The sequence below is a fragment of the Carcharhinus amblyrhynchos genome, unplaced genomic scaffold, assembly GCF_965287045.1.
Source record: "Carcharhinus amblyrhynchos unplaced genomic scaffold, sCarAmb.v2.hapA scaffold_37, whole genome shotgun sequence".
Taxonomy (NCBI): Eukaryota; Metazoa; Chordata; class Chondrichthyes; order Carcharhiniformes; family Carcharhinidae; genus Carcharhinus; species Carcharhinus amblyrhynchos.
Genome location: NW_027649778.1, coordinates 4,252,278 through 4,267,263, shown reverse-complemented (window position 1 = coordinate 4,267,263; position 14,986 = coordinate 4,252,278). Strand labels below are relative to the sequence as shown.

The 14,986-nt window shown below is 46.0% G+C and overlaps 1 protein-coding gene across 5 annotated transcripts in view; it reads right to left on the bottom strand.

The window, feature by feature from the left end:
- cunh19orf47 (chromosome unknown C19orf47 homolog) overlaps positions 1-14,986 on the bottom strand; it is a 41,086-nt gene that overhangs the window by 8,663 nt on the left and 17,437 nt on the right. For 2 of the 5 annotated variants that reach the window (XM_080218265.1, XM_080218266.1), the window contains exons 4-7: positions 9,466-9,547; positions 7,508-7,636; positions 5,297-5,443; positions 4,888-4,958 (exon numbers count right to left, since the gene is read on the bottom strand). In XM_080218265.1, coding sequence (XP_080074391.1) covers positions 4,888-4,958; positions 5,297-5,443; positions 7,508-7,636; positions 9,466-9,547 — 429 coding nt within the window. The remainder of the gene's footprint in view (positions 1-4,887; positions 4,959-5,296; positions 5,444-7,507; positions 7,637-9,465; positions 9,548-14,986) is intronic. The other 3 variants (XM_080218267.1, XM_080218268.1, XM_080218269.1) reach the window with 3 other exon arrangements.

The following is a 14,986-nucleotide window of genomic DNA, read 5'->3' as shown; positions in this document are numbered from 1 at the left end:
TCCCCAGCTCTGTAAGCGCTGACAAACTATCAAATCTCTCTATTCTACCGGTTCTGGTGAAAAGTCTTTCACCTGACATGTTAGCTTGCTCTCTCTCTCTCTCTGTCAAGTTGCTGAGTGCTGCCTTTGCTGTTTGCACATCTATCTACAGCATTCCTCAACCAACATTACAAAAGAGAGGCTATCTGGTCATGGTCACTGTGCAGTTTGGGGGATCTTGCTACGTGCAAACTGGCTGCCATGTTTCCCACATTGCAACAGTAGCTACACTTCAGAAGTACATCGCTGGATGTAAAGCAATCTGGGATCTCCCCTAGGCAAAACAAGAGTAAGTTAAATTTATTTATTACTCAAGTCCGCTTACATTAACACTGCAATGAAGTTACTGTGACAATCCCCTAGCCGTCACACTCCAGCACCTGTTTGGGTACACTGAGGGAGAATTTAGCACGGCCAATGCACCCTAATGAGCATGTCTTTCGGACTGTGGGAGGAAACTGGAGCACCCGGAGGAAACTCACGCAGACACAGGGAGAGAACGTGCAGACACGACACACAGACAGTGACCAGGGCAGGAATCAAACCCGGGTCCCTGGCACTGTGAGGCAGCAGTGCTGACCCACTGTGCCATAAAAACACATTGCCTGATACTTCACACGGACACTGAGGCAAATGAGAGAAGAATTAGGAGAGGTTGCCAAAAGCTTGGTCACCGGAAGAATTTCAAGGAGGGTGTAAAGGAGGAAACAAAGGCAGTGAAACAGCGAGAGAATAGCAACACAGTGGCACAGTGGTTAGCACTGCTGCTTCACAGCGCCAGGGACCCAGGGTCAATTCCGGCCTTGGGTCACTGTCTATGTGGAGGTTTGCACGTTCTTCTGTGTCTGTGTGGGTTTCCTCCGGGTGCTCTGGTTTCCTCTCGCACTCCAAGGACGTGCAGGTTAGATTGATTGGCTGTGCTAAATTGACCCTAGTCTCAAGGGGATTAGCAGGGTAAATGTGTGGGGTTACTGGAATAGGGTGGTAATGTGGTCGGTAAAGACTCGATGGGCCGAATGGCTATCTTCTGTACTGTGGGGATTCAATGAATTTCAGAGACTGCAATTTATCACCACAATCTCAGGCAGTACATTCCAGATACTAACCACATGCTGGGTGAAAAGCTTTTTTTGCACATGTTCTTTGGCCAATCACTTTAAATCACAGAATCCGTACAGGGCAGAAAGAGGCCATTCAGCCCATTGAGCTTGCACCAACAATAATCTCACCAATGTAGGGACATGGGGGTAGAGCCTGGGTGGTGCAGACTCGATGGGCCAGGTGGCCTCTTTCTGCACTGTAGGGTTTCTATATTCTATGAAGGCCCCATCTCTGTAATCCCACTTAGTTACCCTGCTAATCTCCCTGATAATGGATCCTTCTGCTAGATTCTACACATCATTTCTCCAAACCCTTGGTGATTTTGAATACCTTTCTCAAATCTCCTCTCAACCTTTTCTTCAGCACGGAGGACAGTCCCAGCTTCTCCCATCTATCTAGCTACATAACTGCATTCTCTCGCTCCTGGAACTATTCCCATGAATCTTTTTTTCACCCTCTGCGTTACTTTTGCATCCTTCCTAAAGTGTGACGTCCAGAATTGGACACAATACTCTAGTTGGGGTCGAACTAGTGTTTTATACAGGAGGAAAAAGGGTGACATGGTTTCTAAGAGGCTGCAATTAAAGGGTGGGGGAGTTCAGGGAGAGGGGAGGAATTTAGAAAGGAGAAGGAACAACACCATAAAGTTGGCAGGTTATGGGGATTACGATTAGTGCTGCTGCTTCACAGCGCCAGGGACCCGGGTTCGATTACCAGCTTGGGTGACTGTGTGTGGAGTTTGCACGTTCTCCCCGTGTCTGCGTGGGTTTCTTCCAGGTGCTCTGGTTTCCTCTCAAAGATGTGCTGGTTAGGCCGTGCTAAGTTCTCCCTCAGTGTACCCGAACAGGCACCAGAGTGTGGCAACTGGAGGATTTTCACAGTAACTTCATTGCAGTGTTAATGTAAGCTGACTTGTGACTGATAAATAGACTTATCACTGAATTTTTTTTTTAAGATTATTAATACCATTTAAACATAAGCTGTTGAGAATTTAATACCTGTGAACCATTCTACCTTTTAAGGACTGGGCTCTGGGTCTCAGTGGCCCTGGTGGAAGACAAACATATCATTCATGAGCAGGTTAACTGTGGGCAAGTGCTGTTTGAATGGCACTGGTGATGACTCCTCACATCACAGAAGCAAGAAAGATTTAGTTTATTGACCATCCCTATTCTTTGGGAAGATGAAGGACCAGCCAACTTCTGGAGTACAACTGAGTGCCTTGTTCGGCCTCAAAATGTTGGTTTGCAGGTGCAGCAGATAATTAACGCAGCAAATCGAATTTTGTCTTTCATTGCTAGAGGGAAGGAGTTTAGAAACAGGGAGGTGTTGCAGCTGGATAAGGTGCTGTATAACACCTGGAGTACTGTGTACAGTTTTGGTCTCCTTACTTCAGAAAGGATATACCGGCACTGGAGGGGGTGCAGAGGAGATTCACTAGGTTGATTCCGGAGTTGAGAGGGTTGGTTTATGAGGACAGACTGAGTAGACTGGGGCTATACTCATTGGAATTCAGAAGAATGAGGGGAGATCTTATAGAAACATATAAGATTATGAAGGGAATAGATGTGGTAGAAGCAGGGAGGCGGTAAGTGGAGCTGAGTCCACAAAAAGATCAGCCATGATCTTATTGAATGGTGGAGCAGGCTCAAGGGACCAGAGGGCCTACTCCTGCTCCTAGTTCTTATGTTCTTATCTCAAAGGGAACTTATTTCGAAGGGACTAAAATGTAGGCCAGACTAGGTAACAATGGCAGATATCCGAAGGGCATTAGTGAGGCTACTGAGTTTTTTGTAACGAGAATTGATAATTTAATGGTTGCCATTAGTTTTCTATTCCAGGTTTGAAGTTCTTGAATTTAAATTCCTCAGCTGTCATGCTGGGATTTTTAAAATTTCATTTTACAGGATGTGGGTGTCACTGGCTTGGCCAGCATTTATTGCCCATCCCTAATGGATCCTTGAGAAGGTGGTGATGAGCTGCCTCTTGAACCGCTACAGTCCATGTGATAGGGACACCCACAGTGCTGTTAGGGAGGGAGTTCCAGGACTTTGAGCACAGCGACAGTGAAGGAACAGCCAAGTCAGGATGTAAGTGACTTGGAGGGAAACCTCCAGGTGTTGGTGCTCCCAGGTATCTGCTGCTCTTGCCCTTCTAGACGGGAGTGGTCATGGGTCTGGAAGGTGCTGCCTAAGGAATCTTGGTGAGTTCCTGTAGTGCATCTTGTAGATGGTACAAACGGCTGCCACCGTTCGTTGGTGTTGGAGGGAGTGAATGTTTGTGGATGGGGTGCCAATCAAGCGCAGCTGCTTTGTCCTGGATGGTGCTGAGATTTGACTGTTGTTGGAGCTGCACCCATCCAGGAAAGTAGGGAGTATTCCATCACACTCCTGATTTTTTCTTTGTAGATGGCAGACAAGCTTTGGGGGTTAGGGGAGGGAGGGTGGGATAGAATCAGGAGGTGTTTGCCCCAGAATTCCTAGTCTTTAACCAGCTCTCGTAACCTCCAGGATGTTGATAGTGGGGTAATGCCATTGAATGTCAAGGGGTGATAGTTGGACCCTCTCTCATTGGATTTCAACCCACATCGCAGGATCATTAGTCCAGGCCTCTGGATTCCTACCGTAACCACTACTGTGTCCCTTCTCAAAATGCTGGTGAGGCCATTTAAATAATATTTTTAAATCCAAGGTGGATAAGATTTTTAGTAGCTACGAGTATAAAAAGGTAATGGAGACAAGGCAGCTGGGGGACAGTTAGGATATAGTTTGGTCATTAATTCACTGATTGGTGGAACAGACTCAAAGGCTGAATGGCCTTCGCCTGCCATTGAATTTAAAAATTGGCAAGTTATGTTGATGCTTTAGAGAACCTCAGTTGGGCCATACTTGGAACATATAGTGTATAACCCCGGTCGCTACACTACCAGATGGATGTGGAGGCTTTGGAGAGGGTACAGAAAAAGTTTACCAGATGTTGCCTGATATGGAAGAGGTTAGTGAAACTTGGTTTGTTCTCACTAGAACGATGGAGGTTGAGGGGTGACCTGATAGAAGTCTACAAGATTATGAGGGGCACGGACAGAGTGGGTAGTCAGAAGCTTTTTCCCCAGGGTGGAAGAATCAATTACTGGGAGGCATAGGTTTAAGGTGCGAGGGGCAAGGTTTAAAGGAGATGTACAAGGCAGTATTTTTTTTTTACACAGAGGGTGATGGGTGCCTGGAACTTGCTGCTGGGTGATGTAGTGTAAGCAGATACAGATAGTGAGTTTTAAGAGGCGTCTGGACAAATACATGAATAGGATGGGAAGAGGGGGATATAGTCCCTGGAAGGGTAGGGGGTTTTAGTTCAGTCAGGCAGCATGATCAGTGCAGGCTTGGAGGGCCGACAGGCCTGTTCCTGTGCTGTAATTTTCTTTGCTCTTCGCTCCTAGTTGCCTGGAGTAGATGGATGTCTCTCTAATCGCAACTGTTTCTGTGACCAAATGGCTCACTGGGAGTTATGAATCATTGGAGTGTGTGGAAGTGAACTAGACTGAACTGATTTGGTAGCTCCCCCTTCAGAGATTAATGAGCCAATTCGGTCATCTTGGTGTCAACAAATCATCTCAATTTGGCAAAGAGCAACAATGTGATTTGATCTCAAAGTCTAGGGATCTGCAGCTTATCTGATCTGCTCACGGAAGACAACATGAAGCAATCTGCTTCTTTTTTTAAAAAATTACATTCCAGTTCATTCCGGCCTCACCTTAGTCCCAGTCGTTGTGTCTGCTTTTGCCTCTGCACCAAGCCTATCAAAAACAGACATTCGCGGCACACCTGGAGTTAGAACAAGAAAATGATTACAGCACTGGCATCAGTTCAATCATTTCCAAAACACGGCAGAGATTGAAACCTGAAGGGTTAGGATTTTGTTTCAATACGAAGTGTTAGTATATCGAGAATTTGAAGCTTTCTGGTGTCTAAAGTAGAAACGCACAAACTGGTGAGTCTCCAAATACAAGAATCAGCAACATCACTTTCAGAACAAAAATTGGCAGCCCGTATTTATTAGTGCCAAGATATTTACAGGCTTAGTCTGCACTACAACACAAGGAGTACTTGCTGTGTTAGCATGCTGCAATCACCCAACAGTAAGCACTGCGTGATCACGTTACCTTTCGAGGCTTGCTGCTCCAGGATTTTCTTAGTTTTTGCAGTTGTCCCTTTTGGCATACTGATTATGTATTTACCTTCCATTTCCGCAGTCACACGGCGTCGCTTTGCAGAGGTCTCGGGACCTGGGTCGGCCGGTCTGGTGAGAACTGAACAACAGAATGCTGACGGTCAGTTTAAGGTGTGAAGGAGGAAACGTCGCAAAGGTTCTGAACAAGGAAAACACACCTCGCACCAACCTTTGAGGCCCAGATCCTAACCTACAGTTTATTGCCAACTCTGAAGTTGCTTACACCTCAAATTATTTCACAATTCAATTTTTAAGCACTAATTATCCTGCAGATTTATTCAGTTGCATTAAAATTGAATAATTTGCATTATTGATGAGGTGATTTGTCTAAATTAACAATAAACTGTAGATTAAAACTCCAAGTACAATAGCGATGACTGTGACAATCACCATTGCTTTTTGCTGTCACAGTTAGATCTTTTTGAGTCAGTTATACTCTGCAGCCACATGCAGAAGACACACGCTGTTAAAACAGCCATTCTGTTCTTCCCGAGAGCAGGACAGAGTGGGAGCAAACGCATTCAGCTCACAAGATTCTTTAGCAGAAAGTTAGGAGACACCATGGAGAATTTTTTTTTTGCTGGGAGTCAAATTGGGAACTGTATTCTTACACTTCAATCAATTCTGTCCACACAAGAAAAATATTACTCTGCTCAGCTGGTCACGGGTAATATTTTGCAGGCCTAGCTATAGGATCAGCCAAAAATACATTCTGAAAACACAGTCGTGGACGTCATATATTAAAGATCAAAGTACACTTCTTGTTCCTCTCAGTAGCTCATTGGGGCAGGGCAGGAGGGGGCTTAAGTTTAAAGTTTATTTAAAAGTGTCACAAGTAGGCTTACATTAACACTGCAATGAAGTTACCGTGAAAATCCCCGAGTCACCACACTCCTGTTCGGGCACACTGAGGGAGAAGTAAGCACGGCCAATTCACCTAACCAGCACATCTTTCAGACTGAGGGGGGAAACCGGAGCATCCGGAGAAAACCCACGCAGACACGGAGAGAACATGCAGACCCAAGCAGGGAATTGAACCCCCGTCCCTGGCGGCAGCAGTGCTAACCACTGTGCTGCCAGTTCCCAATCCTATTTGTTATCCTGTGACTTGTAGATCATCATATGCCTGCCTTGCAAAGAATAACTTCTTCCTAAAGTTCTCCCAAAATAAATTCACCATCCCAGTTCGCCTGGCTAAGAAAGTCCCAGGATCACCAGCTTTCACTCAGCTGCCAGAAGCAGGAACAGTGGGCGAGGTTGCAACAGTTATCCCTCAGCACTCCAAGCTGGAGAGAACAGGATGCAGCCATGGGTCCTGGTGTGGCGTATAATGAGATATTCAGGCTGGGTAAAGTGATTTAAAACTTGCTTGCAGTAAATGGGATCACTCAATTAGGTGTAGTAAGGAATGTCCCCTTTTGGTCAGGCTTGGACAAGGGGATGCTAATCAAAAAGGGCTGCCTGACCTCAGGGTCAGGTTAAGATAAAGGGATGACAGGGCAGTGTCAGGCTGGAGAAGGCAGGTTTGTGTTTTTGAACTAACTGAAGCCATTGTGTTGAAGGACAAACCATGCCTTGACCTTTTTGCGGCTACACCTGTAATTGTGGACGTACAGAACTAGACGTGATAAGAACAACGTGAGTCAATGATGAAGGGTTGAAAGGATGGTATTAATGTATGGAAGAAACTGTGCAACTCTGAGCAGCATCTCAGAGCAATCTCAGAGTGCTATCCCGTATCAAATGAACTGTTGTCTGATTCACCTACAGTGACCCTGTGTCGAATACCTTTAGATTCTCCACATCAGTTCCCAATCCTGTTTGTTCTCCTGTGACCTGCCAGAATAATATTCCAGCGTGGTACCAAATCCGCCTCACATTCCATGTCCACCAATCGTTACCGAGAGTAAGCAAAGGGAGACAATGGTGCGGAAGCAGGGAGATAATCAACTGTTGCAGTGAGACTTAATTTTGCCTTAAACCCGGCCAGAGAAAGAAGAGACACCAGACCACTGGAACAGGCAAAAGGGACATAAACAAAACAAATTCTAAACATGCATCACACAGGGCGTACAGCCTCAAGCTCTAGGGTAACAGGAAAATGGTGACCAGGTTGCAAGGAGGTCTCATTCCCCTTTCATACCTGCTTTCTTTGTGGCAAGTTTGTTGGCCACAGTGACGGATATCTTGGAAGTGCTTGTTTCAGGCCTCCGGACAGGAGTAGAAGGTGGGGATTCTCTGCTCAAACTGTTAGCAATCATTCTAGAGGCAGCTGAAGGGGGGAAAAAAGAGAGGACAGACCCAGACACTAATTAACTTCGCAACAGGAGTACTTATAGCCGCTTGGGCAGAATCAATCCCATTTCTTCAGTGTCATATAAACAATCTGGCTTGTTTCATAGGAAAAAGCCCCGAACATCCTGGCTTATAAGCACTCCAATAACATGGTGAAGAATAAAAACCTGTGTTTTTCATTGATGTACGTACTTGAAGTATTCCTCAACAACCCCATAAACTCAATGACTCGCTGTGATTTAGCTGAATGTCTGGTTCTCAATGTCAGTGCTGCTGCGTGTTTGGAGATACTTCTGGCAAATCACCCTGTGTCCACCACAAATGTGTGTGAGTGATCCAAAGTGGTCCCACAGCAAACAGCAACATTCACATCCCAAACCAACAGAGCTGTGCCACCCACAGCCATCACACAGTGAATCGCATACAGACCGAGAGATACTGTAACCCAAACTACACGCAGGAGGTGCACATTGTTATGCAGCGTGATGTGTTTGACCCCAGTTTGCCTATTAATTTACACGTGACTCAAGTTGATTCTGAATTTTTTAAAAATTAATTCGTGGGACGTAGGCATTGACGGCTGGCCAGCATTTATTGCCCTTGAGAAAGGGGTGGCGAGCTGCCTTCTTAAATCACTGCAGTCCATGTGCTATGGGTTGACCCACAATGCCATTAAGGAGGGAATTCCAGGAATTTGGCCCAGCGACTACGAAGGAACAGCGATACATTTCCAAATCAGGATGGTGAGTGTCTTGGAGGGGAACTTGTAGGTGGTGGTGTTCCCATGTATCTGCTGCCCTTGTCCTTCTAGATGGAAGTGGTCATGGGTTTGGAAGATGCTGTCTAGAGATCTTTGGTGAGTTGCTGCAGTGCATCTTGCAGCTTGTGGATAGTACACACTGCTGCTACTGAGTGTCAGTAGTGGTGGGACTGTTCGTGGGTATTAGAGGGAGTGAATGTGGTGCCAATCAAGCAGGGCAGCTCTGTCCTGGATGGTGTTAAGTTCCTTGAGTCCTGTTGGAGCTGCACCTATCCAGGCAAGTGGGAAGTATTCCATCACACTCCTGACTTGTGCCTTGCAGATGGTGGACAGGCTCTGGGGAAACAGGTGGTGAGTTACTCATCGCAGTATTCCTAACCTCTATTAAGAGTATGAGAAATATCTTGTAAATAGTTTTACCTTTGAGGCTGTAGAGTAAATTTTATTTTTGTTTGTTCAAAATCTCTGGAATCTTGTAGCTTTATTCCAAAAGCAGTTGTTTTTAATCCGACCTATTTAAACAAAATGTTATAGGACCCTAACCAGATACCCCCTCATCTCCAGGTGTGGCCAAGGATTGGAACAACTCTGATGTGCGAAAGAGACGCTGCGCTCCTTTATTTTAAGAGTGACAATACCTTGAAAGTAACTGATTAGCTGTGGAATACTTCAGAACAGAAGCACGAGACATTTCCCTTTCAATCTACCTCAAGAAACTCTTCATGCCCAAGTTGTACTCAACGCTGCAGCATGAGCTCAGGGCTGCTCTCAGAACTCTTACATTTACTGGGGATGCGATGTGCACTGAAACTCACCTAGACAGCTCTCTGCTGATGGCCAAGTGTTGCACTCGGCAACTACAGACTAACTGCAGCGTGGGATACACAGCACAGGAACCATTAAGGCTACAAGCTTATACAGACAAATAGTTAAAAGAAAAGCACTTGGAATGAGTTGTGACAAATCGACTACGTCAGCACACAGCAAAAAGTTTTGAAAGTTATCCACCACTTTACAGAATAAATCCGCAAAAGTGGCTTACTTACGCGAGTTGGCTGTTCTCTTTAACTCGAATTGCACATTTCCGTGACTGGTGCTTATAGATTCAGTGGCCACCTTAGCGAGTTCCTAGAAGAAGTAGGTTCAGTTTAAGAAAGGGCACAGTGCTGCATGTGATAAGACGTTTCACCAGTCGTCATAAAATGACTGGGGTTTAGGGAGACAAGTGAAGACAGAAGATAATATGAGAATGCTTTCAATGGTACTTCAGTAGTGAAAGGGATAGGTATGGTAATAAATTCAACATTTCTAAAAGATATCACCGGGTTCAAAACACCTGTAACTATAATTGTGACAACAATTTCAAGAGGAAGTAATCAGTAAAATTTGTGTCACAGGGAAAATCGAACACCGAGGGTTGGGTGCTTCAGTATGCGGTGATACAGAGAGCAGGAAAACACGGAACAGTGCAGTACAGGAGGTCCATCAAGTCTGTGCCGGTTCTTGCAGGAAGCAATCCAGTTAGTCCCACTCCCCAGCCCTTTTCTCATACCCCTGATTTTTTTCTTCTTCAAGTATTTATCCAGTTCCATTCCGAAGGCTATTATTTCATCCATGCCCACCACTCTATCGGGCTTTGTGTTTCAAACCCTAACCCACTGATTGGATAGAATAGCTTTCCCTCAAGTTGCCTTTATCTTTCTTGCCAATCACCTGAAATCTGTGGAGGGATAAAGAGAGCAAAACGTGACAGGTTGATGACTTTTGGCGGACTTGTTGGAAGTTCTGCAACCTGGAAACCGTAACCCTGTTTCTCTCAGAGATGTTGCCTGACTGGTGCAGGATCCCATTCACCTGACGAAGGGGCTAACCCGAAAGCTAGTGAGTTTACTATCAAATAAATCGGTTGGACTGAAACCTGGTGTTGTCAGACTTTCTACTGGCGCAGGATTTCCAGCACCTCGCTTGTTTTATTTCAAATTCCTGGCTTGCGCACTATTTTGCTTTTGCATCTCAAATCTCTAGCGCCTGGTTATTGACATGAGCCTCTGCAATGTATCGGTGGCCATGATGCGGAGATGCCAGCATTGGACTGGGGTAAGCACAGTAAGAAGTCTCACAACACCAAGTTAAAGTCCAACAGGATTATTCGGTCGCACAAGCTTTCGGAGTGTCGCTCCTTCTTCAGTCATCTGAAGGAGCAACACTCTGAAAGCTTGTGCTTACCAAATAAGTCTGTTGAACTTTAAACTGGTGTCATGAGACTTCTTAACGTATTGGTGGCACAGTGGTTAGCACTGCTGCTTCACAGTGTCAGGGACCCGGGTTCGATTCTGACCTTGGGTGACTGTTCGTGTGGAGTTTGCACATTCTCCCCGTGTCTGCATGGGTTTCCTCTGGGTGCTCTGGTTTCAAAGAATCTACAATACAGGAGGCCATTTGGCCCATTGAGCCTGCATCAACAATAATCCCACCCAAGTTCTATCCCCGCAACCTATGTATTTACCCTCATAATCCACCTGACATTAAGGGGCAATTTATCATGGCCAATCAACCTAGTCTTTGAACTGTGGGAGGAAGCTAGAGCACCCAGTCCCACACATCAAAGGTGTGCAGGTTAGGTAGATTGGCCGTGTTAAATTGTTCCTTAAGGTCAGGGAGAGTGACAGGGTAAATACGTGGGGTTACAGGGATAGGGTCTGGGTAGGATTGTTGTCGGAGTAGGCTCCATAGGCTGAATGGCCTTCTTCTGCACCGTAGGGATTGTACAATTATCTGAGAACTACTATCTTCTAAGCAACAGTAAAACAACATGTTTTTCCTAAATCATCAGCAAAAAGGCACAATTCATGATTGTACAGAAACTCCTTACTTCCTGATTGCCATTTAATTACACACTCTCTTTACTGTTTACACAAGTAAGGATAATTCAATGGTTTTGCTTAAACTGCCCCAGTGACTCAGTCGTTAAATGCAGCGGGTGTTATACTGAGCAGTACAAATCAGCAAGATCCCAGATTCACTCACTGATTTGAGAAAATCAGCCTGGATGCTGCAAGTGACAGGAGGGATACGATGTGTGTGTTTCCTCCGGGCACTCCAGTTTCCTCCCACATTGGCCATGCTAAATTGCCCCTTAGTGTCTCAAGATGTATGGTATAGGGGGATTAGTGGGTTAAATACAGGGGAGGGGTTATGGGGATAGGACCTGGGTGGGATGCTCTGTCGGAGAGTTGGTGCAGACCTGATGGGCCGCCTCCTGCACTGTAGGGATTCAATGATTCTATGATCTCTTTATTCTCTCTGAGAGAGATGCTCACTCCAAGAATCAATCTTGCTCTTTATTTGTGGTAGCCATGATGTGGAGTTGCTGACGTCGGACAGGGATGGGCACAGCAAGTAGTCTCACAACACCAGGATAAAGTCCAACAGGTTTATCTGGTAGCACGAGCTTTCAGAATGCTGCTCCATGAAAGCTCGTGCTATCAGATAAACCTGTTGGAATTTTAAGCTGCTGTTGTGAGATTACTTATTGCTTTTTGTTGCATTCATAGAATCCCTACAGTGCAGGAGGCCATTCAGTTCATCGAGCATGCACTGACCACAATCCCACCCAGGCCCTATTCCCCGTAACTCCACGCGTTAACCTGCTAGTCCCCTGACACTAAGGGGCAATTTCACATGGCCAATCAACCTAACCTGCACATCTTTGGAGTGTGGGAGGAAACTGGAGCACCCAGAGGAAACCCACGCAGACAGGGGGAGAACGTGCAAACTCCATACAGGCAGTAAACTGAGGCTGGAATTGAACCTGGGTCTCTGGCACTGTGAGGCAGCAATGCTAACCACTATACTACCCACTCCTTATAAGAGAAGCATACCCCTTACACTGTGCCCCAGGTATGATTGCACCAAAGCTGCATAATATGTTCCCTAAAAGTTATTGCTAAAAATTCAGGGCTTATTTTCAGGTGGTAAACCAGCCTGTGAAAGTGCTCTCTAAGTCCACGCTATTTAGGTCAGTGTCAATAACCAGCTGGCCACCAGAACAATCACGCTCTGTGCTGCCCAACCATTACTTCTCCAGTTATTTTGCTTTCCCTCTCGCAAAGCTCTTCAATCTTGGTGGTGTTATGGACCTTGGCACTTCAACAAAGGTTTCTAAATTTAAAGAGACGTTCTGAGCTGCTGCCAACACAGGGTCAACAAACTCACAGCACTGTAACTATTTTAATACAATGCAGCATACCTTTGTTAGGGTAACTGTGTGCTACACGTTGGCACTGAACAACTGCAAAGCGCTGCAGCCACTCCTCTGGATGCCGTGTTAGATTTCTTGTGCGACCTAGTTTGAAGTGGATGTGTAATTGGCCACAGGGTAGAATTTACAATGTCTAAACCTGCAGGAGTTGAGTCTTTTTTGCCTTCAGATCTTAGGTAAACCAAGTTGCCTTGTGAAAATTGGATCCTGTATAAATTTTGCAGCTTTTAAGAACTCTCTCTAAAAAATCCTGCTTTATTCATTGAGTTTGACAACTCTTGTAACTTTGTCACCACCTCAGTATACAGGTTAATTAAATGGGTTACTGCTGAATGTACTTGTTAATCAATTTATGTTACTCTGTTTACGCCCATGGCCTCAGTAAAGAACAAATTGGATACTGCACTGATCTTACACAAAGACACAGCCAAACAACTCACAATAATTATTGTTTCCCTAGCCTAGGAATCTTGCACTGCAATGGTCGATAGGGTCCTCGAACATGCCTGGGCCATTTCCCACACTTCTGCTCTCAACCCTCCTCCCATTCCCAGAACTATGATAGGGTTCCCTTGTCCTCACTGTCCACCTCATCAGCCTTCATATTCAATAGAGCATGGGCAGCAGGGTGGCACAGTGGGTTAGCACTGCTGCCTCACAGCGCCAGGGTCCCAGGTTCTATGAGGATGTGTCTAGGGCGGTGGATAGAGGAGAGCCGGTGGATGTGGTCTTTCTGGATTTTCAGAAGGCGTTTGATAAGGTACCTCACAAGAGGTTACTGCAGAAGGTCAGAGGACATGGAGTTGGGGGTAGGGTGTTAGCGTGGATAGAGGATTGGTTGTCAAATAGGAGGCAGAGAGTGGGGGTCAATGGGTGCTATTCGGATTGGCGGTTGGTGACTAGTGGGGTGCCCCAGGGGTCGGTGCTGGGGCCTCAGCTATTTACCATTTATATAGATGATCTGGAGGAGGGAACCGAGTGTAGGGTGTCGAAATTTGCTGATGACACCAAGATTGGGGGAAAGGCAAATTGTGCGGAGGGTGTGGAGAGTCTGCAGAAGGATCTAGATAGGCTGGGCGAATGGGCCAGGAAATGGCAAATGGAATTTAATGTTGGCAAGTGTGAGGTGGTCCACTTTGGTAGGAAGAATGGTAGGAAGGACTATTACTTACGTGGCGAAAAACTGCAGCAGGCGACGGTGCAGAGGGACCTCGGGGTCCTTGTGCATGAGTCGCAAAAACCCAGCCTGCAAGTGCAGCAGGTGGTCAGGAAGGCGAATGGGATGCTGGCCTTCATAGCGAGGGGGATTGAATATAAAAGTAGGGAGGTCTTGCTGCAGCTGTATAGGGCATTGGTGAGGCCGCAGCTGGAGTACTGTGTGCAGTTTTGGGCGCCGCACCTGCGCAAGGATATTTTGGCCCTGGAGGGAGTGCAGAGGAGGTTTACTAGGCTGATACCGGAGTTGAGGGGGTTGAGCTATGAGGAGAGGCTGAATAAACTAGGCTTGTACTCGTTAGAGTTTAGAAGAATGAGGGGAGATCTCATTGAGACGTATAAGATGATGAATGGGATGGATAGGATAGAGGTGGAAAGACTCTTCCCGCTCAAAAAAGACAGTAGGACTAGGGGGCACAGCCTCAAGATAAAGGGGGGGCGGTTCAGAACGGAGTTGAGGAGGAACTTCTTCACTCAAAGGGTGGTGAATCTCTGGAATTCTCTGCCCGTTGAAGTGGTGGAGGCTGCCTCGCTAAATATTTTTAAGAAGCGGGTTGATGGGTTTTTGATAAGAGAGGGGATTAAGGGTTATGGGGAGAGGGCGGGAAAGTGGAACTGAGCCACGACAGATCAGCCATGATCTTATTGAATGGCGGGGCAGGCTCGAAGGGCCAGATGGCCTACTCCTGCTCCTATTTCTTATGTTCTTATGTTCTTATGTTCTTATGTTCTTATGTTCTTATGTTCTTATGTTCTTATGTTCAATCCCAGCCTCAGGTCACTCTGTGTGGAGTTTGCACTTTCTCCCCATGTCTGCGTGGGTTTCCTCTGGGTGCTCCGGTTTCCTCCCACAGTCTGAAAGATGTGGTTTGGTGCATTGGCCATGCTAAATTAACCCTTAAGTGTCAGGGGAATTAGCGGGGTAAATATGTGGGGTTAGGGTGTAAGGCCTGGATGGAACAAAAATAAAAAATGCTGGAAAATCTCAGCAGGTCTGACAGCATCTGTGGGTAGAGAATAGAGCCAACATTTTGAGTCTGGATGATCCTTCAGAGGGACAAAGGGCATCCAGACATGAAACATTGGTTCTA